The sequence below is a fragment of the Bubalus kerabau genome, chromosome 4 (genome assembly GCF_029407905.1).
Source record: "Bubalus kerabau isolate K-KA32 ecotype Philippines breed swamp buffalo chromosome 4, PCC_UOA_SB_1v2, whole genome shotgun sequence".
NCBI lineage: Eukaryota > Metazoa > Chordata > Mammalia > Artiodactyla > Bovidae > Bubalus > Bubalus kerabau.
In genome coordinates this window covers 74939921-74962482 of record NC_073627.1, presented here as the reverse complement: position 1 = coordinate 74962482, position 22562 = coordinate 74939921, and the positions used below count along the sequence as shown (strand labels likewise).

At 42.2% G+C, this 22562-nt stretch overlaps 1 protein-coding gene across 3 annotated transcripts in view; it reads right to left on the bottom strand.

The window, feature by feature from the left end:
• The window catches only part of KIF13B (kinesin family member 13B), a 220415-nt gene that overhangs the window by 57000 nt on the left and 140853 nt on the right, over window positions 1–22562 (bottom strand). For all 3 annotated transcript variants that reach the window (XM_055577726.1, XM_055577727.1, XM_055577728.1), the window contains 12 exons: window positions 21531–21680; window positions 21117–21245; window positions 16777–16947; window positions 15106–15263; window positions 14006–14138; window positions 9448–9594; window positions 8807–8836; window positions 7208–7307; window positions 6523–6649; window positions 5628–5683; window positions 3459–3583; window positions 1801–1977 (listed from right to left, as the gene is read on the bottom strand). In XM_055577726.1, coding sequence (XP_055433701.1) covers window positions 1801–1977; window positions 3459–3583; window positions 5628–5683; window positions 6523–6649; window positions 7208–7307; window positions 8807–8836; window positions 9448–9594; window positions 14006–14138; window positions 15106–15263; window positions 16777–16947; window positions 21117–21245; window positions 21531–21680 — 1503 coding nt within the window. The remainder of the gene's footprint in view (window positions 1–1800; window positions 1978–3458; window positions 3584–5627; window positions 5684–6522; window positions 6650–7207; window positions 7308–8806; window positions 8837–9447; window positions 9595–14005; window positions 14139–15105; window positions 15264–16776; window positions 16948–21116; window positions 21246–21530; window positions 21681–22562) is intronic.

Here is a 22562-nt window from a genome sequence, read left to right as displayed (position 1 = left end):
TATGAAATTATTGTTTTATTAAATGTTTTTTAATTTGGTAAAAGTTACATAAAACGTGCTACTTTAACCATATTTAACTGCACAGTTCAGTGGCACTATGCAATATTCACCTTGTTGCACAATCCATATCTTACCATCATCCATCTCCCTAATCCTTCATCTTCCTAAGCTGAGACTCTGTCCCCACTGAACACTAAGACCCATCCCCACTCCCCACTCCATCCCCCGGCATCTATAGGGAATCACTGAAGCTAACTAGCATGTATTAGGGTCATGAGGAAGTCTCTGTTCTCACTACAGAGAAGCAAATTTTAGTTAATGAACCATCTCAATTTCAGTTTGATATCAAATCATTTTAACCAGAGGGGAGTGCAGCAACTTCTCATGTCTAAAAATTTTTTTAATTAATTAAAAAAAATAGAAGAAACCTGGTGACTTCACAACACACCTTTCTATTAAAATTTCTGTGGGGGCTGGTAGTTGAACCAAGCCAGTCTCAGCACCTGGCAGCCAGAACCCCTAGTTCTGAAATGGCAAGTAACTCTTCAAAATGCTCCCCAAAAGCAACGTGTCTTTTTCCAATTCCTCAAAGATTTCTCAGAAAAGAGTGAATGGGAGACACAGCACGTACATCGGCAGCTACCCCGTGACCTATATGTCCTGATGCTGGAGCGCCAAGCCGAAGAGCTGAATTTTAACAGCATTACGGCCCGTCTTCATTCAAAGATTGATATCAGTGTGACATTTAGAACTAAAGATTAATTTTTAGGGGTAGAGATTACATCTAGGACTCTGTCAACCATGACTGTACTCTTCTAAATGAGAAGATTTACTTTCATCTATCTGGTTTTAGCCAGTATATTGAGAAGAATCCCTAGACTCAACCTCTCAAATCCTATCTTTGCAAAACCAATATGAGAAGTGCTTTCTATTCTTATCTAGAAGTTTTCTACTAAACCGGTTCATACGGCACCAGGTCCTTCATAATCTCGCTGCAACTGTGTGGACAGGCATGGTCATGGCCTCTGCAGAACACTCTGACCATCAGACTATGCTTCTCATGGTCCCCAAGCCTGCCACGCCCGTTCCTCCCTCACCATCTCTGCACGTGTATTTCCTCCTCTCTGGGGAGCAGCCAACAAGTCCTTCTCTGCCTGCCAACCGCCCCTGTCCGCAGTGGAGCAGCTCCATGGCCCCTCCCCTCCTCCCTGACTGCTCTCGCCGCTGCCCTGGAGAGCACCTGCACAGCGGCGCCACCACCACAGAAGACCGGCCCCTGTTTATACACTCTCACGGGCCAATGGACGCGGGCTCTTTAAGGACACAGGCTATTTCTCATTCATCTTTTTACCCCAAAGCTTGGCAGAGGACTCTCTCCAAATACATGAATCAGTGAACCAGCAGAACGGAAAGGAAAGCATGGAAAACCAAGGGTGAGGAGCACAAACAACAGCTCATCGGCAGTGAACTTCTCATCTTATCAGAACCAGGTGGAAAGTCAAAGACAAAACAGTGAACTTTGCCTTGACAGGGCTCTACGGCACCCACAAGAAGGGCTGAGAGCTGTGACTGTGGAGTCATAAAGATTCAGGGTAACAATGCAGTGCCATGTAGGAGGCAGTCAGGCTGAAGGGCTCCGGGACTGAAGCAAGCACGGGCACGGGACAGCCACAGTCGCCTGGAGGAGAAAAGTTCAGAGGGCCACAGAGCCTGTGGGGTCAGAGGCCGGAGCGATCCTTCCACTGCCCCGCCCTTACGTCAGACCCAAAGTCACCTCTTCAATGAGCATCAGTGACCCACCTGCCGGCCGTGAACGTTAACACAAATGCGCTTGCGCAATACCAGCTGCATGTCAGCTGGATGGCTGAGCTGGACCGTCACCCGCACGATGAGAAACACGCGCTCGTCCATGGGGGTGCCTTTACTCAGCTGAGGGCAGCCGTGCACAGCCGAGTCCCAGGAGGCTTCCGCTTTCACCTGCGGAGAAGACGGGAAGGACGGAGTCACCTCCTCCTCCTAAAACACAGAACCTCACAAGGAAACGTCTTGGCTTGGCGGAAGGGGAGCAGACCAGTCACGAGGGCAGTGCTGCCTGCAGCATGACCTGGGAGACCATGGAACCCGGGGACGTGGCCTCAGGTACCTACCTGGGCGGGTACAGAGCAGGAGGTTCCTGGTTGGCAGCAAAAATGAATTTACTTTGAAAAATACTCAAATGGAAAGCTGTAAATTTAGTATAATGAACTCCTGTGTTTCTCCCATACAAATTCGTCAACTGTGAATATCTTCCCTTTTTTCCTCTTTCTCACACATACACACTCAATATTGCTGTTGTTTTGAGGTGTGTTTTTTTTTTGCTGAATTACTTTAGAGTAAGTTACAGACGTGTAATTCTTTATCCCTGAACACTTCAGCAAGTATCTTTTTTCTTTTTTTTAAGATTTTTTGATGTGGGCCAATTTTAAAGTCTTTACTGAATTTGTTACAATATTACATCGGTTTGATGTTTCGGATTTTTGGCCCCGAGGCATGTGGGATCTTAGTTCCACGACCAGGGATCGAACCTCCCCACCCTTTGCATTGGAAGGCAAGATCTGAACCACTGGACCATCAGGGAAGTCCCAGCAAGTATCTTTTTAGAGCAAGGACCTCCTCCGACTTAACCATAGAACAATGATCATATTCAGGAAATGTAACACCGATACAATACTATTAAATAATACAGCGTCCATATGCAGATGTTTCAGCAGTTCTGATCTGGGACCTCAAACTACATTTAGCTGTCCTGTCCTTTTAGCCCACTTTCATCTAGGCTGGTTCCTAGCCTTTCTTTGCCATTCATGACACTGGCTTATTAAAGAAGGGTACAGGCCCACTGTTTTACAGACTGTTTTACTGTTTTTACAGAACACACCCCAGTTCAAGCTTTGCGTCTTTGAATAACGCTAAGTGTTGGTATGTCCTTCTAAGTATTGCATTGGCTTTCCTTCCTTAAAATCTTTCATTATTTTTCCAATATACTCAAAATTAGAAACTAAGCCCCACTTAATCACTCAGACTGAAACATTTTCATCTGGCTTCGTCTAGTCCTTTTCCCCCTTATTCACAAGTCTTTACTAAAGCATTTCAAAGTCAGTGCCAAACATCATGCTGTTTTGCCTCCATGTACGTCAGGAGCATTTCCCCAGAGAGTGGACCACTGCTGATCTGAACTGCTAATACTAACAGAGATCCTTTACCAGCAAGAGCGGTGCCACAGTGAATGCGCATAATCTGATCGGTCCTTTCCTTCCGGAACTGGTTCCATTCTTCGCGGAAATCACAATTAAGATTTTTGTTTATATTTCTTGAGAAATGGAGGCACTGAAATGATAACTTTGCTGATTGTTCCCAAAGGCCTGGGGAAAGGTTAAAGGAACTACTTTTCACCCAATCTTTCCGAGTTACACTTTATTTACCTCTCCGTCATGCTGTTTGACAATCTGCAGCTCAAAGAACTCGTCCTCTTCTTCCCCAGTGAGGGTAGCATCCCATCCACCGGCTTCGGGGTCATCGAGATTATCCTGAGAGCTGAAATCATCAGCTAAAAGCAGAGGAGTTCCATTAAATACGGAGATCACTTTAAAGGATAACCCCTAACAGCTACATTTCAATGTGCTTAGTAGCAGAATTCTCCTGCCTCAAATTTCATTTGCTTTTGGCTCTGAAATCTTACATGACACAGAGGATGACCATTAAACAGTTCACACATCTGAGATGGGAGATGCCGCAAGAAATTATCTCAATCCAATTGCCTGCCTCCGTGCCTTATTTTGCATGGAAGGCAATGGAAGCCAAGAAACCCAAGAGGTTACTCAAGGTCAACCCATAAATGTTAAGGATAGGATTATAACCCCAATTCCCTGTCTTTCAGTGCACTGAAGACATGACAATGAGAGTGATTCCAATGATCTGACAGGTAAATTTAACAAACCAAATCTACTGGCTACATGAGCTGGCAATGGAATGGTTGCCCTGTGGTCCTCTGATTATTCCTGTCCAAGCCTGGCCCTCCCAATTCCCCATCCATCTAAGCTTGGGGGTGAGCATCAAAAGTCTCTCTTCTAGGACGTGGGCTTCGTGGACCAAGAACAGACATAAGGCTGAACAGGGTGCTGCTCCTGTCTTGGAATATCCATACTGCTAGGTCTTTTTTAAGTTTGTTCTTTTCCACTTTCTAGCCCTCCTGCACACACATACACACCCCTCACCCATCTAGGAACCTAATGTAAGGACAGGACAGAGTTGCCTTCAGTCTCCAAGGCTCGAGAGAACAAGGCAGGATAGAGTGCCGTGGCAAGACCTTATAACCCCGACGGGTGGACAGACAGCGCAAGTGGCTAAGTGTTCTTCTCTGACTCCCTGCGTATGTAAACATCGCCCATGCATCCAAGTAAGCCAAATGGTGCATGTGTGCAGCTGCTAGGCCATCAGACTCTCTGTGACCCCACGGACTGCAGCCCGCCAAGTTCATCTGTCCATGGGATTTTCAAGGGGAGAATACTGGAGTGGGTTGTCGTTTCCTCCTCTAGGAGACTGTCCTGACCCAGGGATCGAACCTGGGTTTCCATACTGGCAGGTGGGTTCTTTACTGCTGAGTCACCAGGTAAATCCAAGCCAAATGATACAGGACACTAAATACCTGAGATGCTGAAACACACTCTCAGGGTGAAAGAAAACTAGGAGGGCATCCACGCTTGTCTGTTTAGGATAGTTCATTTTAATACACGGTTCTTCTGCAGATGTCTTTGGCATTTAAATGCTGACTTTTAAATTATTTTTAGCTCTTTAATCTTACCTTTTCATTTCAGTGTCTCTCCTCAGACAGAATATATGTAAAATGGAGCTGTATCCAAACTATTTCACGAGTGAAAAAAATGACAGTAATTTTTAAAAGGTGCGGGGGCAGGGGGAGTGATGCATGGATGGATGGCACAAGAACTCACAGAAAAAGTGACAAATCCATTAGGTAATGCTAAGAAGACACCAGACAAAAGAAAACACGCTACACGAACATCGCTAGTTATTAGTCATTTCCGGAGAGAAGTCTCTTCCTGAGAATTAAGTGCAGGAAAACATTACTACCATCCTAAATTGAAGGGAGACTAGAGCACACAGGGCAATATGGGCTGGAGAATGAAATGTGAGAACACATCGCGATGAAACATACCTATCACTGTTATAAAAACATTAAGCTTACAGGAAATTCATTCTCTGTTGAGGTATTAGAGTCTTTCTGCACACATAAAATGGACCTGAACCTCAGGCCTGCAGAACTGCCTATCTGCATACCTGGTTAGAATCTAAATGTTACTTGGGCTTCCCAAGAGGCTCAGGGGTAAAGAACCTGCCCGCCAATGCAGGAGACACGTATTCCATCCCTGGGTTGGCAGGATTCCCTGGAGAAGGAAATGGCAAACCACTCCAGTATTCTGGCCTGGGAAATCCCACAGACAGAGGAGCCTGGCGGGCTGCAGTCCATGGGGTCGCTAAAGAGTTGGACACAACTTAGTGACTGAACAGCAACAGGTGTTACTCAGACATGAAGATTTCAGAGGAAAGCCTTCAGAAGGGACTACCTCACTTACCATTTAAGTCAAGGAATATGACAGGAATGTGTGTTTCCATCCCAGGAACAGGGGTCCTGAAACATAATGAACAACAGCATCTCAAATAAAGCAGCCTTTCTCGGTGGCATGTATTGGCTTGGCCAAAAAGTTCATTTGGGTTTTCGTAAGATGTTATAACAAACCCAAAGTAACTTTTTGGCCAACCCAATGCTTTGTATCTCAGCTTTCATATATTAAGAACTATTAGAGGTCAACCGATAATAATGCTGGGTACTGCATTTGCTATCATTTCACATCAGAGGTACCACAAAGACTTGACTATCACCACTGTTTCTTTTCTCCGGTGCTCTCATGTAAATTATCATACACTCTGATACCAGAACCCAGGAGACACATGTACCTGTTTAAAACTGAAGTTGAAGCTCCCTTGTTTAAATGTACCTTCTTACGAAGTTATATATCTAAGGGCCCCCTGTGGCTTAATTCAATATTTTTAATTTCTATAAAGTGGCACAGAATATCTGCTGACAGTTAAGTTTAGGCCAGCACCAAAATCAAAAACTCTTTGAGATGCAATTTTATTAGGAGTGAATAGTCTTTTAAGGGAATGACCCAAGTAATTAACATATTAACTATTTTTTTTAAATGCTAAGTGCGATGGTACTAAATATTGATTTAGATTCTCAGAAATCTTAATTACTTGGGCCAATAACAATATTACTTAATAAAACACAGTTTTAGGGCACAGCTATTCCAACTCATGAAAATAATTTAACACTTCCCCTAATTCAGACAATTTTTTTCCCCATATGCTATGACTCATCCATTAATCAAAGCAGAGGCAACATTCACAGTGGAAGTGGGCAACCCTGGGAGCACCGAGAACGTTGGAAGACAGATGGCTGCACCATACCATTCTGCCGGGGCCCCCGGAATCCCGCTGCCAGCCGAGGGGACCATGACTGCGTTCCTCTCCTCCGTCAGAGTCAACCTCATCTCTAGGAGCTGAGCTTCACGGTCGGCATCATCCTCTGTCTTATCTAGAACATTAGAAATCAGGATCAAACACAGGTAGCCCACTTCCTCCTTCTGTGTACGCTCTGTATATGCCAGGTACTGGCTGATGAGGGTTCACCAGCAACTTATGACTTCCCCAGTTCCTGATGAAAATTTGCTCATGATAAAATACTGACTACCGGCTGGCGGGGCTGGTGTGCTCTCACTGAGGGGCCACCTTCAGTTCATCAAAGGCCACAGAGGAACAGAATAGAAATGATCTTGAGAGTCAGATGGTTCGGGGGCTTCTAGACCAGAAACCAAGAAATGCTGGCCTCTTCCTTGGTTATGTCTGCGGGACAGCGCTTATTGCACATACTCTGCTTCCTCGTCATTGAGGGGGAAGGGAGACCTACTCAAAGACCTCATTAGAACAGGGGAACTGTCCTTCTGAAAGGATATGACAAGAATCAGCACCGTTCCTGTGCTCTCGCGGTTCCCGTGATGGGTGAGTTCATCTACTTTTCCCTTCTGTGACGGCCAATGGGGATTAACCACACTCCGATGTGGGGGAAGGGAAACGTTCCAGTTGCTTTTCGTACCATGTTTACTGACAAGCTTCTGCAGTTGTTGATCTAAATACTCCTGACGTTTTGTTAATGCATTCAGCCATTTTCTACGGAGTCTCTCTAAATCCCGATCCTGGAAGTAAACAGAGGAACTTAGAGTCAATATGTCGTCAAGACAGTACATCTGAAACTCTTATCTTACCTTACTCTAATAGGCTTCAAAGACGTAAAGTATTACACCCTAACATTTTGTTATCACTAAGTTGACTTCAGCCATTATTAAGAACAGAAACTTTCAGAAATTAAAGCATGTGTCCTATAGTAAGACCATTCCTGAAAGGGCATTCTCTGATATCCAGAACCAGTTGCATTTCTGTTGGCTCAAAGGATAGAACAGAAATTCAAGTATCTGTATAGCAGAGCTCATCTGCAAGGTCTCTTTGCTGATAAAAGTCACAAATACTGGGACTTCCCAGTGGTCTGGTGGTTAAGATTCTGCCTTCCAATGGAGGGAATGCACGTTTGATCCCTGGTTTGCAAACTAAGATCCCACAAAAATCACAAATACTATTTGATAATCCTCACATTTATTTCCTTTAGAACCATCATAAGAACTTTTCAAATTTCTTAACTATAGTCTTCAACATGTTCCACCAGTCTCTGTACATCACGTAAATGCTTCTCTCCTTGTTTCTGTGGGATTCTGGAGGGGAGTGTGTTATCAACAGACTAAACTCTACCAGTCAACACCTGACTACACGCCCATCTTACCTCATTTCCTTCTGTAATAAAGTTACGAGATGGGTAGATCAGGGGAATGCTGAGCAGACTGGGCGTATCTGGGTTTCACTAAGGCACTTAACCAAATAACTCCTGACATTCTTGTGGACAAGATGGAGAAATGTGCAATGGATCTACTTGGGCGAAATTACGGACGAATGAAATATCACATCCAAAGGACAGTGATTCATGGAATAACATCAGCTTAAAAGAAGTCTGTACGGTCGTGCCACAGGACTCTGTATTTAACCCTCTCCAATGCAAGGCTTTTATCAGTGACTTATAGGAAGGCAGACATTTTTATCCAATTAGAATGAGGCCAAATCATGAGGGTGACGACACTGGATGACATATTCAGGATCCAAAGAGCTCTGACAGTCCTAGATGATGACTAACCAGACTGGCAAAATAAAACTTATCAGACATAAACAAAATCTTGCAGGAGAGTATGGAATGAAGCAAGGGAGAAAATGAAAGAAAATCTGTATGACTCCAAGAAATGGGAAAAGGGGACCTGGCTTAAAGTGTGGAAGACACCTAGGGGCGTGGCTTGAAGACGCCTACGGGGGTCCAGCTTCACTGGAGCCCAGTCTGAGACCACTCTTTTGGGGAAACAGGAAAAGGATCTGAAGAAATGGGTCTGTAAGGGCCTGGATGGGGAGCCCCAGGTTTGGAAAAGGAGAAACAGTCACAAAGGGTGGTTCTCAACTCTGTTTTAAAACTTGAGAAAAAGCAATACTTGAATCAAAACTAATTGTGTAATTATTAAGCGACAGGATGGCAAGACTCGAGAACCTGTAATTGAGTACTTTAATCAAGCTAATTTGATGAGGCTAACCCGTGCTTCATTACCTGGTAGCTGTCCATGTCCTCCTCTTCCTCCTAAAAGGAAAAATATATTATGCAGAGCCGAAACCAGCATCTATCCAAGAATCAGGCTACACTACACAATCCAATCCTAGCCCTATAGTTTATATTTTCTAATTTTATGAATATGCCTGTTCAGCTCCCACCAGCTTCCACCCCCACTCTCGATTTTACAGTTTTCAGGGAGTTGGAGTGAAACCTCGAGCTTCTCACAGGAAAGTGAAGAACACTCATTTGACCTTTTCAGGAGCCAGTACAATACTTTTCCTGCTGGGTTTATAGTCCTACTCCCCAGGGGAAATCAAACACCTGCTGGCAGAGAGTCTTCATAAGCCAGTAGGGGGTTTCCGGGGAGATGTGGGTGATGGGGGGAGGGGGTTAATGACTAGCACGCACTGAGGAGTTCCGGGAGGCGGAGATGTTTTAACCCTCAGCTTGCCCTGGACCAGGGACAACCAACAGTCTGGGGCAGCAATTCTATGCAAAAGCAATACAGTTTTAAAAAAAGAGGACGAAAAGAAAAAGAGATATCAAAGGAAACAAAATACTGAAAAGAACTGTTCATGGAAGGCAGTTTTCTGACAGGTTCCCGAAGACTCTGGCCGGTTGGCTGTCCCGAGACTCACATGGACGGTCTCGTGGGTCTTCGGTGACCGTGGCGCCCTGACTCTCACACACCCGATGCCGACCGACAGGATACGCTCCTCCATCAGCGGCAGAGTCCCAGATTCCTGCACAGACTTCACTTCCACCTGGACTCGCCGGGACTGCCCCTGCACCACACACAATTTTTTAAGAGTTTCTGAAAATGAGTCTAAGCTCCAAAATTTGGGTTTAGAGAGACCCCTACAGGCGAATGTTGAGAAAAGCATTTAGCTTTCAAGGTTCTGTATCTTTCACATTAAGTAGTAAATTACAAATTAAAAAACTAATCAAGAACAAACCTAGAGTTTACATATTTTTTGAAGAAAAAAAAAAACACTAAAAGAAAACATTCTAACCAAGGAAATACAAAATGCTAGATAATACAAAATGTTCAATTTACTAATCGGCAAAATAATATAAAATGTTAAACTAGTAATTAAAACAAGCATGAAATACGTTTACTTTCACTAAGCTAGTAATTATTGTTTAGAAAGGCAATTTATAATATTGCCCAAAGTTTATGAAAAAGGCAATTACAGACACTGTGGAGAAGGCAATGGCACCCACTCCAGTACTTCTGCCTGGAAAATCCCATGGACGGAGGAGCCTGGTAGGCTGCAGTCCATGGGGTCGCTAAGAGTTGGACACGAATGAGCGACGTCACTTTCACTCTTCACTTTCCTGCATTGGAGAAGGAAATGGCAACCCACTCCAGTGTTCTTGCCCGGAGAATCCCAGGGACGGGGAGCCTGGTGGGTTGCCGTCTATGGGGTCGCACAGAGTCGGACACGACTGAGGTGACTTACCAGTGGGTGGGAATATAAATTGGTAAAGCTTTCTGCAGGGCAGTTTGCCTTAAAAAATAAGTTTCACTTGACTCAGCTATTCAACTTTCTAGGAATCTATTTTAATAATCATACATGCACATAAAGAATCTTACAGCACTATGAATAATAACAAAAAACTAGGTGTAAATTAAATGTTCAATATTCATAACACAAGCTCTAGTATATTAATGAAATAAACTATCTATAGTATATCAGTGAAATATATACTGTAAACATTAAAATATTGCTATAGAAAAACATACATGATATATAAGTTAGAGTATGGTGGCAGATGTTAACTAGACTTCTTTTTAAAAAAGCCGATTACCAAACTCAGTATATAAAGATCCACTTTAAAAATTAAGTAATCAGACTAATAAGAACAATTATATTATCCTGAATTCTAATGCCCAATAAAATAATTTTAAACCAAGTTGCAAAATAAACAACTGATCAGAAAGACACTGTTCCTTCTTTAAGCACATTTTCACAATAAACACTACATGATTTTGAACATTTACAATGAAGTAGCATTTTAAAAGAAAGTTCACAGTACCCCCAATCACTGACTTCAAAGCTGGCTTATAAATTTTAGGAATGTCAAATAGAATTTGAAAAACAGAACCAGAATACGTAATTTTGAGTCACTCTTCCCCTCTTCCATTGGATTTTAATTCCCAAGAGTTTTGCATCATCAGGAAAATCAACTTAGGCAATGATTGATCCTATCAAGCTAGATTTAAAGAGATGGGTTGCAGATGTCTTTGATTTAATATTTTCCAAGGACTATGTATCAGATATTTTGTGAAGAAAGTAACTCAAAAAACATTTTAATTGTCTAAAATAGTTCAGTCATTTCAATTGGCTACCTCTTGTTTTTACTTTGCTGAGACAGAAAGTGATCTGTTCTGAATGTGTACCCCAATGTGAAGGGTATCTACACTTTGGGGAAGGATACAGGAAAAGGAGAGGGGCAATGGGGGAAAAAGACCCAGGAATGGCTTAATGTTCCATAGAAAAGCCTTGGACAGAATATGTAACCTACTGAATTTCTTGTAACTGCTGCTATTTCACCATTTTTAAACTACAAAACTAGCAAATGCATATGGTTAATCTCCTAAGTTCTCCTCTGGAACTTTCCTATTCAAGAACAGTAGGTTCCAACTTAGAAATACTGGGTTGGCCAAAATGTTCGAGTTTTTCCATACAATGTTATAGAAAAACCTGAACAAACCTTTTGCTGCTGCTGCTGCTAAGTCACTTCAGTCGTGTCCGACTCCGTGCGACCCATAGACAGCCTCCTACGGGGCTCCTCTGTCCCTGGGATTCTCCAGGCAAGAACACTGGAGTGGGTTGCCATTTCCTTCTCCAATGCATGAAAGTGAAAAGTGAAAGTGAAGTCGCTCAGTCGTGTCCGACTCTTAGCGACCTCATAGACTGAAGCTTACCAGGCTCCTCCATCCATGGGATTTTCCAGGCTAGAGTACTGGAGTGGGGTGCCATTGCCTTCGAACCGAATGAACCTTTTGGCCAACCCAAAATATTAAATTCTAATATGCCTACCATCCAAGGCCCTCCATGAATTAACCAGCTGCCACAAGCCTCTATTGATGTTGTTTAATCACCAACACCTGTCCGACTCTTTTGCGACTCCATGGACTATAGCCTGCCAGGCTTCTCTGTCCATGGGATTTCCCAGGCAAAGAGAATGGGTTGCCATTTCCTCCTCCAGGGGATCTTCCCAACCCAGGGATGGAACCCATGTCTCCTGCATTGGCAGGCAGAATCTTTACCACTGAGCCACCAGGGAAGCCCACAAGCCTATATAACCCCTTCTGTTACTGCTTTCCAGGTCTTTCGATATATTACGTTCTACACAAACTGCCTAATCCACCCTCTATCTCTATTTCTGCCATTTATATATGAAGAACCTTTCCAGCTTGGTATGATTCTTTCAACATCCAAGTCAAGACACACATCCTTCAAAAAAGCCTTTTCTGATCAATTCAAAATACCTTTGATCACTTTCAATAAAGGCTGCCAGAAGTGTGACAAACACTTAAATATTCAATTTATACCAAACCACAGAATATTATCTGGTCTTGCCTTCCAGGAGATGAATCTCTATGGCATCCAAAGTAGATATATATAGTTTCAACAGATGTTCAGGAAAAGATGTTCTTCACGCCTTTCTGAATCCTATTTTATGTATATATCTCACACTACAATTTAAACTAATTTCCTTTTGCTTTTAGTGCCTTGTCCATACATGAATGAATGTGCTACAAGTCATTTACTAGGGTCAGAAAACAAGTGCTCATCATTTTCCTCCTCCCAAGACATTCAGAAACTGAAATATTTAAGCAAACTTTCTTTTGCCTTTAACCTTATATTTTGCTTTGAATGATTTCAATGTTTATTTTCTTGAGCCATTCTAATATTTTACTATTGTTTTAAAGTATGTAAACTATCATAGGATATAATAATCTACTTAACATTGACTTCATGTAAAGAATAGCAAAAAAAGTGTTTGTAAGTCTTACATGTAAATTCTATTAAGATGTTCTCTCTCATCTTTCATTTGCAGCACAGATACTGTAGACTGCATCTGTCTGGAGTTAAGTGACAATTCTCACACACTTGCTATACTGGTTTCTTGCTGGCAGGCATTCACATCTACCTAGCTGCCCTGATTTCACATGTCCGTCGTTAGAGCTTTCCCAGCGGCTCGGTAAAGAACCTGCCTGCAATGCAAGAGACACGAATTCAACCCCTGGGTCAGGAAGATCCCCCGGAGAAGGAAATGCAATGCACTCCAGTATTCTTGACTGGAGAATCCCACGGACAGAGGAGCCTGGCGGGCTACAGTCTACGGGACTGCAGAGAGTCAGACACGACTGAGCTCGCACACACACACCAGCAAATCATGCCACCTGAGAGTTGCAGGAACCCTCGATTATAGCCAAGTCAGACAGAAAGGCAAGTGACCTAGGGCCCCAGCTAGCATCTGAAGTGAAGGCGGTCATGTGCTTAACTCTGAGCCCTTAAATCTGTGGCCTGAGGCTCACTCTCGGTGGGTTAGGGTCCAAATGGAATTGAATTCTACGACACCCTATTGATGTCTATGGAGAAGCAGAGAACTGGTGGGCTTTAGGCCTCCCTACTTCTCGCCTCCCCAGTCTCTAGCAATGGGCTCTGCATACCCGTTAGAAATTAGTTTCTAATCCTCACACTAACCCTACAAGGCTAGTGTTATCATCCCCTCCACATCACACCTGAGGCAAGATTCCAGAAGGTGCTGAACTTGCTCACAGATATACAGCGAGGCCATGGGACAGCTGGAACCGAACCCTGGCATATTAGACTCCACAGTGCTTGTTCTTTCTACCATATCACACGGATTCTCTGCGTCTTTATAAATGCTCTAATGCTGCTTGATATGTTCCTATTACTTCCAACAATTCAATTCTAAGTCACTTTAAAACTTATCTTTTTCTTACTTCAACTTAACAGAAGTTGGTTTTAAATACTAAAGATAGCATTTTTTTTTTTTAATGAAAGAAAATACACATGAAGTGAGAGATGACTTTAACAGAAGAAATGATCTTGGCCAATCTAGATTTCATCATCACTGATGTTTCCACTAAAAGGAATCCAATATTAACCTTTATGACACTAAAGAATTCAATGCTAACATTCGCAATTTCATTACCTGCCGGAGTTGGAAGATCCCACCCGTTGGCACGTCCTTTGCAGGAATCACCTCTACAGGGCAGTACTCCCCATTCTCATTCTGTTCCAAGATTTGAACCCAAAACTCCACTTTCCTGGTGACTTCGCTCCACCTAGGAAACAGTTGAAGTTCTTGGAAAATCATACATTTCTATTTCAATACAAACAGCTTAGGACCCTACACATGAGAATTAGCAATGAAAATGACCTCCAAACAGAATAACTCTGTTGTTAGAGTAATCTGAGGTTCAATGAGGAATACACAAGTACATCCTAGCAAATGTGATTGAAAGGGAAGTTCAACAAACAGTAACAAAACTAAAAGATGATGCCTTTATTTCATTCATAAAGGTGTGATAATTACAAACTATATCAGTGTGGTTATTCAAAAATTTAAGCATTGTTATCAAAAGTACAGAAGCAATTCGCAGGGATGATCTTTTCATAGACAGGGGTAGCGCTGTATGCTTTGGTGGCTCGACAAGTACCTCTGCTGAGGTCAGAGAATCAAAACAAAAAAATCTCTGTGTCTAATTTAGTATTTGCTAAAACTTTTTAAATGGGAAAAAAAAAAAAACAGAAGGAAGAATATCTGGTTCTCATCATTAATTACAGGCAGTACAAATACATGCTCTTTTAGTCTTTTCCTTTTAACTCTTCTGTTTCAAATATTGGTCAACAAGTAAGCCTTCCTCCTTTCATGATTGATGCAACTTGAAAAGAACTCTGAGCTAAAGCTAAAAATAAGAAATTCTGAATTCCAGAGAATATCTGATTCATCTTCTCTACAGTTGATTAACTAGAAGTTATTTCATAATAATAAGCAACATATTCTCCAAAAATTCATTTTACTCTTTATTCTTAACTACCTATTTCTTAACTTTTTCCCATCAGTCTTCAAAAGTTCACTCCTCTAAGGAAGTTTAACTGTGCTATTAATACCGTGAACATAATATCATCTATCCTTGGAATACTGGTAAATGTTCAGGAAGTGGTAATCTTTGTAAGTGGCAATACTAATCTCTAGCAGTTTTCAAAAAATTATAAATGGTATCAAATGGATGGATATCTCAAATTTACCTGTCCCGAAGACTGCGTGTTTTTGCTTGGATAATCCCCAAATCCCACAGGGCTGGGTTTTTCCGAGGATCATTCATCTTATGGCCATAGACTTCGATTGCCAACGCCCCTTCTGAAAGATGCTCAATAAAGTCTTCAGTGATGCTAACAGAAAACTCCTAAAAGGAAATAAGTACAGAAGAGAAACACCTTCCAGTGACCTGATTACTTACACCTCACATCATATCCTCACTTCATCATGGAGAAGAGAAATGGAAGAGAAGGTTTTAGTTACAGCACAAAACTGTCATCCAATGCCCACAATGAATGCTCAGATGGCCCAAGGTCCTTAACTTTCACTCCAGCTTTTCTTAAAACTCTACACCTTGAAACATCTATTGTGAAAGACCAGCACTGTATTCTATTTTGAGAGCAATATTCTGAAAGCATAAATAATTATATGAAGAATGAAAACACTGATCTACAATGTCTTGATATAAAAGTTATTACATCTAGTAAGGCAGCAGTGTGATGGACAAACAATTTTTCCTAGTTTTTAGGAAGTTAATGCTCTCTGATAGTAAGAAAGAATGACTATCATTGTGCAAAAAATTCAACTGACTTTTTAAAATCTATCCATCTTTGTAAGATAGATATAAAACAGTCTCTAGTAATAATTAGGATTAAGTTTTTAAATAATTTATTTTAAAAGTCATAGAATCTCCTCTTTCTCAATCTTTAAAACAGAAAGACTTTTGATATGCTAAATAGATTAGAACTAAGAGACCTCTCTTGCTTGAAAAAAAATGAGATAGCTCAAGTGAGACAAAGTAGAAAAAAAGAATCTAGACTCTGACAGTCTCAGCTCTGCTAGTTATTAGCAGTGGGCAAAATGACCTCTGAACTGGCTTCCTCCGTTTTTTTAAAAACCACTGTCATCAAAGAGCGCTATGGGAAAGATCAACAAACTGCTGAACACAGCGTTAGGGGCTCTAAAATGTTTGTTCTTGTCTCTTCTATCTTCACTTTCTCTAAAACAATAGTTTCTTAACCTTCCCAGATGACACTTTCTCCAGTAACTCATACAAAACACGGATTTTTTTTAGAAACGGATACCATATATACATATACAGTCACACAAAAGTTAACTTTTGGTGGTGGAGGAGTTACGAGCACTGACACTCTAGTTTGGGTTTTCCCCAGCTGTTGTTATTGCGTTCAGTCACTAAGTCATGTCCGACTCTTCCGCAACCCCCTGGGCTGTGTTACTGATGTGCCTGACACACAGCGCTGCGTGAGCGTAAGCTGTGCATACTGTGCACTAATGACACCTTAGTCTTTGACTCCAAGGGCTTCCCTTGTGACTCAGAAGGTAAAAAAATTTGCCTGTAATGCAGGAGACCTGGGTTCAATCCCCGGGTAGGGAAGATCCTCTGGAGAAGGATATGGCAACCCACTCCAGTATTCTGACCTGGAGAATTCTATGGACAGAGGAGCCTGATGGGCTCAAGTCCATGGGGTCACAAAGAGTCAGACACGACTGAGTGACGAACGTTTTCTCTTTCTCACCACTCGAAGAAACTGATCCAAGACATACATAGGTATCAAAATTACTCAATAAAATATGGGTTATTTTTATTTTGCTTTGACCTGAGTGATTAAACGCTGACCAGGTCTGGAAAACACACTCACACTGCAGTGATCAAAGACAACCATGCACTGAGGCTCCTTGCTGATGGGAGAAGACGAGGTGTCCACCTCGGGAGCAACGATGACTGGCTCCTGCTGATCCCAGAAGTCGTATTTGCAGAACACGAAGTGGGACAGATGCTGTGGCAATCCAGTGGCTTGAAGTATTTTCACCTGAAGAAAAAGGAAGGCTCTGTTTTTAACCCAGATAATTCCAAGAACTACTCTGAGTCAGAGACACAGGTTCCAGTCCTGACTATGCCCTTAACAGCTGGCTTTTGTTGATCACATCCCAGTCCCTTTCAATCTGGGCTGTATTTCTGCATCTGTGAAATGCCATATTTAGCAAGAGGTAGACCTAAGATAGCAATAATCTAGACTGAATACAAGTGGACATTTTAAAGCATTTACAGGCTGAAGAGTAACATCTAAAATTCTAGTTTCTTTATATCATCATCTTAAGAAGAAAGTTCTCAAACATCAACACCACTTAACGATATAAACCTGGCCAACTATGGATATAGCACAAGGACACAGGATTGTTAAGAATGATGAATGAAGAATGAAAGCAGTGGGCACACCAGTGAGCAGTGAATATCCAGAAAAATATTTATCTGATATTTTAGTGTATAACAAGGAATAAGGTTCTCAACTGGAATGTTACTTGCTACTAAAGCATTTTTGGAAAATCTGAAGCATCAGGAACGTATGCTTTGAAGATCTGGAGAGTGAATGGAGGAAAAGAGAGATCGCGCCCGCTAACCACTCTCTTGCACCAACAACTGGTTGGTTGTTGACTGAGAGCTGGGTCAAAGGAAACATGCCCTGGGCTGCAGGGGTGTAGGGTTTTGTGATAGCTACATAAAACTAGAATATGTGTTTAATTGGCCCCAAACAAAACCAGACCCAGGAGAAATACCTAGAATAGGTTTTAAAGCAGCCAACAGTCTACGCGTTTCTTTCAGCAGGCAGCATCAGGTCGATTTTTAAGCGGAAGTTTTTGTGATAAGCTGTGACAGGATAAAACTCCTCCAACTACAAAGGAAACTAAATCCTAAAAGTAACTAAGCCAAACTGAATTCTGACTTTACAATCAATGAGGCCAACCTCCATGAGACTGCGCACTGAGCATTTATTCACACCCTTCACTTGGTCACTTCCTGCATGCTGTATGATACTCTCGAAACCTCCAGTGAGTAAATTTAACAAAAACAGATTTGAATGTGTGGCAGAAGTTTACATAGTTTCATAACCACAAATATAAATCTTACTGTTTCAGGAAGTACCAATAATGACACAGAAAACCATGCAAAGCAAATGACTATTTTCTTCTCTACCACACACATGATGGGTAAGTAATGGATAGTGATTCTTATTATTCAGTTTTTCCTATGATGGCAACAAGACTGTGAAGCATCTAGAGGGCAATTCCCAGGCTCTGGAAGATGATCAACGAACACATTCTATTTGTCCAAACCAAATAGAGTGATTGGTATTAATTTTTCATTAAAATTTCATTAGAATTTTCATTTAAAAACCATCCCCTTCTCATTAAGTGTTTAAAATACTTATTCTATTCTTTAAGTTGAAGCAATGTGGTATTTGGGAAGAGTGCAAAATTCTGGAGGACACAGATCTAAAGATAAATCTCTGCCACTTCTTAACAGTAATTGTTCTTAAACAAATTACTTAAATCCTTAGTTTTCTTAGGCTCAGTTTTTCTTCTGTACAAAACAGGAGAGCTGCCTAATGATAGATGTGTGAGAACTAACCATACCAGTGAAACACAATGCCTGAAAACGCCACCAGGCACTGACTGGATGGACGTTCAGTACATACTTCATTGTGATTGAATTCCATCTGAAAGCTAATTTTCCTTCTTAGAAATCAATCTCAAGATGGGAATGAATAACAAAGCAAGATTTCACATGCTGAACTCTCCTCCACAGGCAACTTCTCAGAATGAGACTGCCAGGAATAGAGAGTATTGGGAATAAACAAAACCAGGAATGATTATCTAGAACACAGGTTCAAGGTCTTGCATGCAGAAGCCTGAATCACCACCAGGTGGCAGAATACCACAGACTTCGACTTGCTGCTGCTCAAAGTGTACGGCCCAGGAACGTCGGGAGATAGTGAAGTTGTTGAAGTTTCAAATATACTGATTTCATTTAATACAATTAAAATGATCAATATGTTTATATGTACATACTTTTTATCACAGAAAAATAAATCTAGTCTTCTTTTAAGGGCCAATAATACTCACACCTGTGATCTTTTAATATTTTTTGATGTGGACCATTTTTAAGTCTTTGCTGAATCTGAGACAATATTGCTTCTGTTCTACCTTTTGGTGTTTGGCCCCAAAACATGTTCTCTGGCCAGGGATCAAGCCCACACACCCTGCACTGGAAGGCGAAGGCTTTACCACTGACCACCAGGGAATGCCTCCTCTGTGATACCTTCAGTGTCTCAAAACAGGTTTCTTTTGTTTCTGTCCACAAATATTTTACTGTCTTATAGTTTATTTGTCTTCCTTTTATGCAAAAAGCTATTACATGTCAGACTATGGTCTCTAAAAACCACCTCCTACTGGAAGGAATCCAGTTCCTTGGAGAAACGGCTGATTCCAGGTCTGGGATGAGAAATGTACGGGCTGCATGAGACCAGGGCAAGAAGGCTGGCATGGCCTCCGGGGTGAGGGTTGTGTCAAAGGGTCCCTTGGACTGCAAGGAAATCCAAGCAGTCCATCCTAAAGGAGATCAGTCCTGGGTGTTCACTGGAAGGACTGATGTTGAAGCTGAAACTCCAATACCTGGGCCACCTGACGAGAAGAGCTAACTCACTGGAAAAGACCCTGATGCTGGGAGGGATTGGGGGCAGGAGGAAAAGGGGATGACAGAGGATGAGATAGTTGGATGGCATCATCGACTCGATGCACATGGGTTTTGGTGGACTCTGGGAGTTGGTGATGGACAGGGAGGCCTGGCATGCTGCGATTCATGGGTCGTAAAGAGTCAGACATGACTGAGCAACTGAACTGAACTGAAAGGACCCAGGAGCCCACTGAAGAGGCTCCCCTAGGCCAAAGATGGGGTTGTTTGAGCCTTGATGTAGATAATAAATACAAGAGATCACAGCTTATCAAGCATATTTAAATCCAAGAGTTTATATAATGATAAGAAGACACAAACCAAAAAACCCTCGCTTGTCAGTTTTGGATATTAGAAGGAAAACTATTTATTTTTAAAAGTAGTCAATAAAGGGAGACAATGGTGTATTCATCCTGCCTCTCTGATAAAAACTGTATCTGTGAATAGCAAGATACTTGACAGAAAGATTCACTCTATAGCACAATTCCAGCTAATAAATGAAGGGATGATAGAATCACAGTGTTGTTCTTTTCTAACTCCTAATGAAATATCTAGGTGATAACCATCAATGATAGCAAACACTCCCCAAAGAAAACCAGGCATGCCGTGCCTTTTCATGGAAGCAGACACCTCATTCTCCCTGTAAAGTGTCATCCTGACTCCTCTTCTCCGTGTCACCTTTATGTTTAGCTCCCAATTTACAGCAAGTACATCCTAACCCAGTAAAGAATTAGCAAAACCGACACTATGAGACCACGTGAGATGACAGCCCAGTTTCTACACTAAGCAAAGCGTAAGATGAGAGAGAAGGTGCACACACACACGGGAGGGACAAGCACAAGCGCCAGAGCCTGAAGAATAAAACATAAAACAGGCCAGAGACACAGCAACCGAGACCACCACAGGAAATGAGTATTTCACAATGTCAAAAAAGTATTAATTTTTGCGTGTGGTATATCCTGGCTAGGCTGGGTTTTTTTTTAAAGTTTTCTTCTTCTGAGACACATATTAAACTATTCTTGATGAAATACGATGTCTGGAATGCTTCAAAATAATCCAGGGGAAGGGGACAGCGGAGAAGCAGCATGTATACATGAACAAAGCAAGACTGAGCAGGAGTTGATGGCTGCCAAGGGACGATGAGTGGGGGGTCAGTAAGACCCTCCTCACTACTTTTCTGTACGTTTGATCTCTTCTATAAACAAATCATACTACATTTTCACTGTTATTTTCAAGTTACCCAGCGACAGAAATCCACCTTCCGAGGAAGACAGTATTCTCCTATGCGGCTTCACTGCGGGTAACTTGCACACACTCATCTTTCACAGGGTGGCATGTCTGGCCCATCTGTTTATAGTGGGCTGTTACAGATGGAGTCAGCAAGGCCATGCTTCCGTCTCTGATAATTGCATAACCTCACAGGAAACATTCTGAAATCATGTACTACTGCTGAATGGGACGAGGACTCACCATGCACACGAGCCTGTTCTCCTGGGGCTCCTTCTCCGAGGAGGCATCCACGGGCTCGTCCCCTCCGGCAATCCTCTCTCCGACGTCACCACTGAGGCGCATCACCTCCACGTGCAGCCGGCCGGCCACCTACAGCAGGGAAAGCAAAAGAAGATCCTTGCTCTGCATTTCGGCCTTCATCTGTTTAAGAGTCAAGTGGAGGGCAGCTCAGCGACGGAACAGGCTCTAATGGTGACTCTTCCTCCAAGTACTTGGGATACTCACCGTTGAGCGGTGTGCGAACACAGGCATTGAGAATACACACAGACGGCGCTCGCTGTCACTGACGGGAAACTGTTAATGACAGCTCGCTCTCTCCACCCTGTGTTCCTGAACTGCCCTCTGCAGGACATAAGGCACGAGGAGAAAACTAACCTCTCCTTTCTGGTTGATGATCGGCACGGCGTACTGTAACTTCACGTCATAGAAGAGGGACTCCAGGAAGACGTTGGCCACCCCAATGAGGCTGTGGTTTTCCTGCTCGTCATAGAATGGATCTGCACGTCTGAAGTAAGACCGTATCACCTTTGAGGAGACATAAAACATACAACTTCAGAAGATCACTTAAAACAGAAGAATTCAACCCATCACTTTTTGATAGTCTAATAACTTAGATGAAGTACAGCCCTGTGTTACATATGCAGGCATACACGCACACAAACACACACACACACACTTTCTCATTCCCACTTAGAATGACGGTCAGCACCCTTCATCCATGAGACAGCGACACCAGTAACATCTCTTACTTCATCATTTCTTTTCCCTTATGAGGAAGCCTTGCCGTGAAAACAGACAAAACATACACTGACTGATAAACACAGCAGAGTGAATGAAACCAGTCTTCAGGTCTCATCCACATCTATTCTACTTGCTCCCACCAAGACATCAGACATGATGCTGTTAATGAGAGGTGACCTCTTTACAGGAGCATGGTTTGTGTTTTGTTATTTGTTGGTAATATGGTTTCACTTCTGAGCTGAAACAGGAGAGGAGTACAAAAGAAAGTAAGAAAAAATTGCCACCTAACTATAAGAAGGCATTTTTATTGACAAACACTTTCACAAAACAAGAGGCTAAGGAGATGAACAACTCTGTGGGGCACTGGGACCAGGAGCATTGAAAATGTACTAATAATTCATATTTCTGTTTTAAACAGGTATAAGCTCATGGCTGACCTAAAGGAGCAGACCTACAATTTGAGGGGAGAGTTCCAGAATTGAGATTTTTAGCACCTACTTTAGGATCAAATCGTGTTCAAAAAATGTTCCTCATAGGGTAAATATTAAGGCACCACAGATGTTCAGTTAAAAATACAGATGTCGTAGGTTTATTATTTGCAAGGTTAAATGTGCTGAGAAATGGAAAAAGAGATACTAAGACAGTCTCTGTCCTGAATAAAACCAT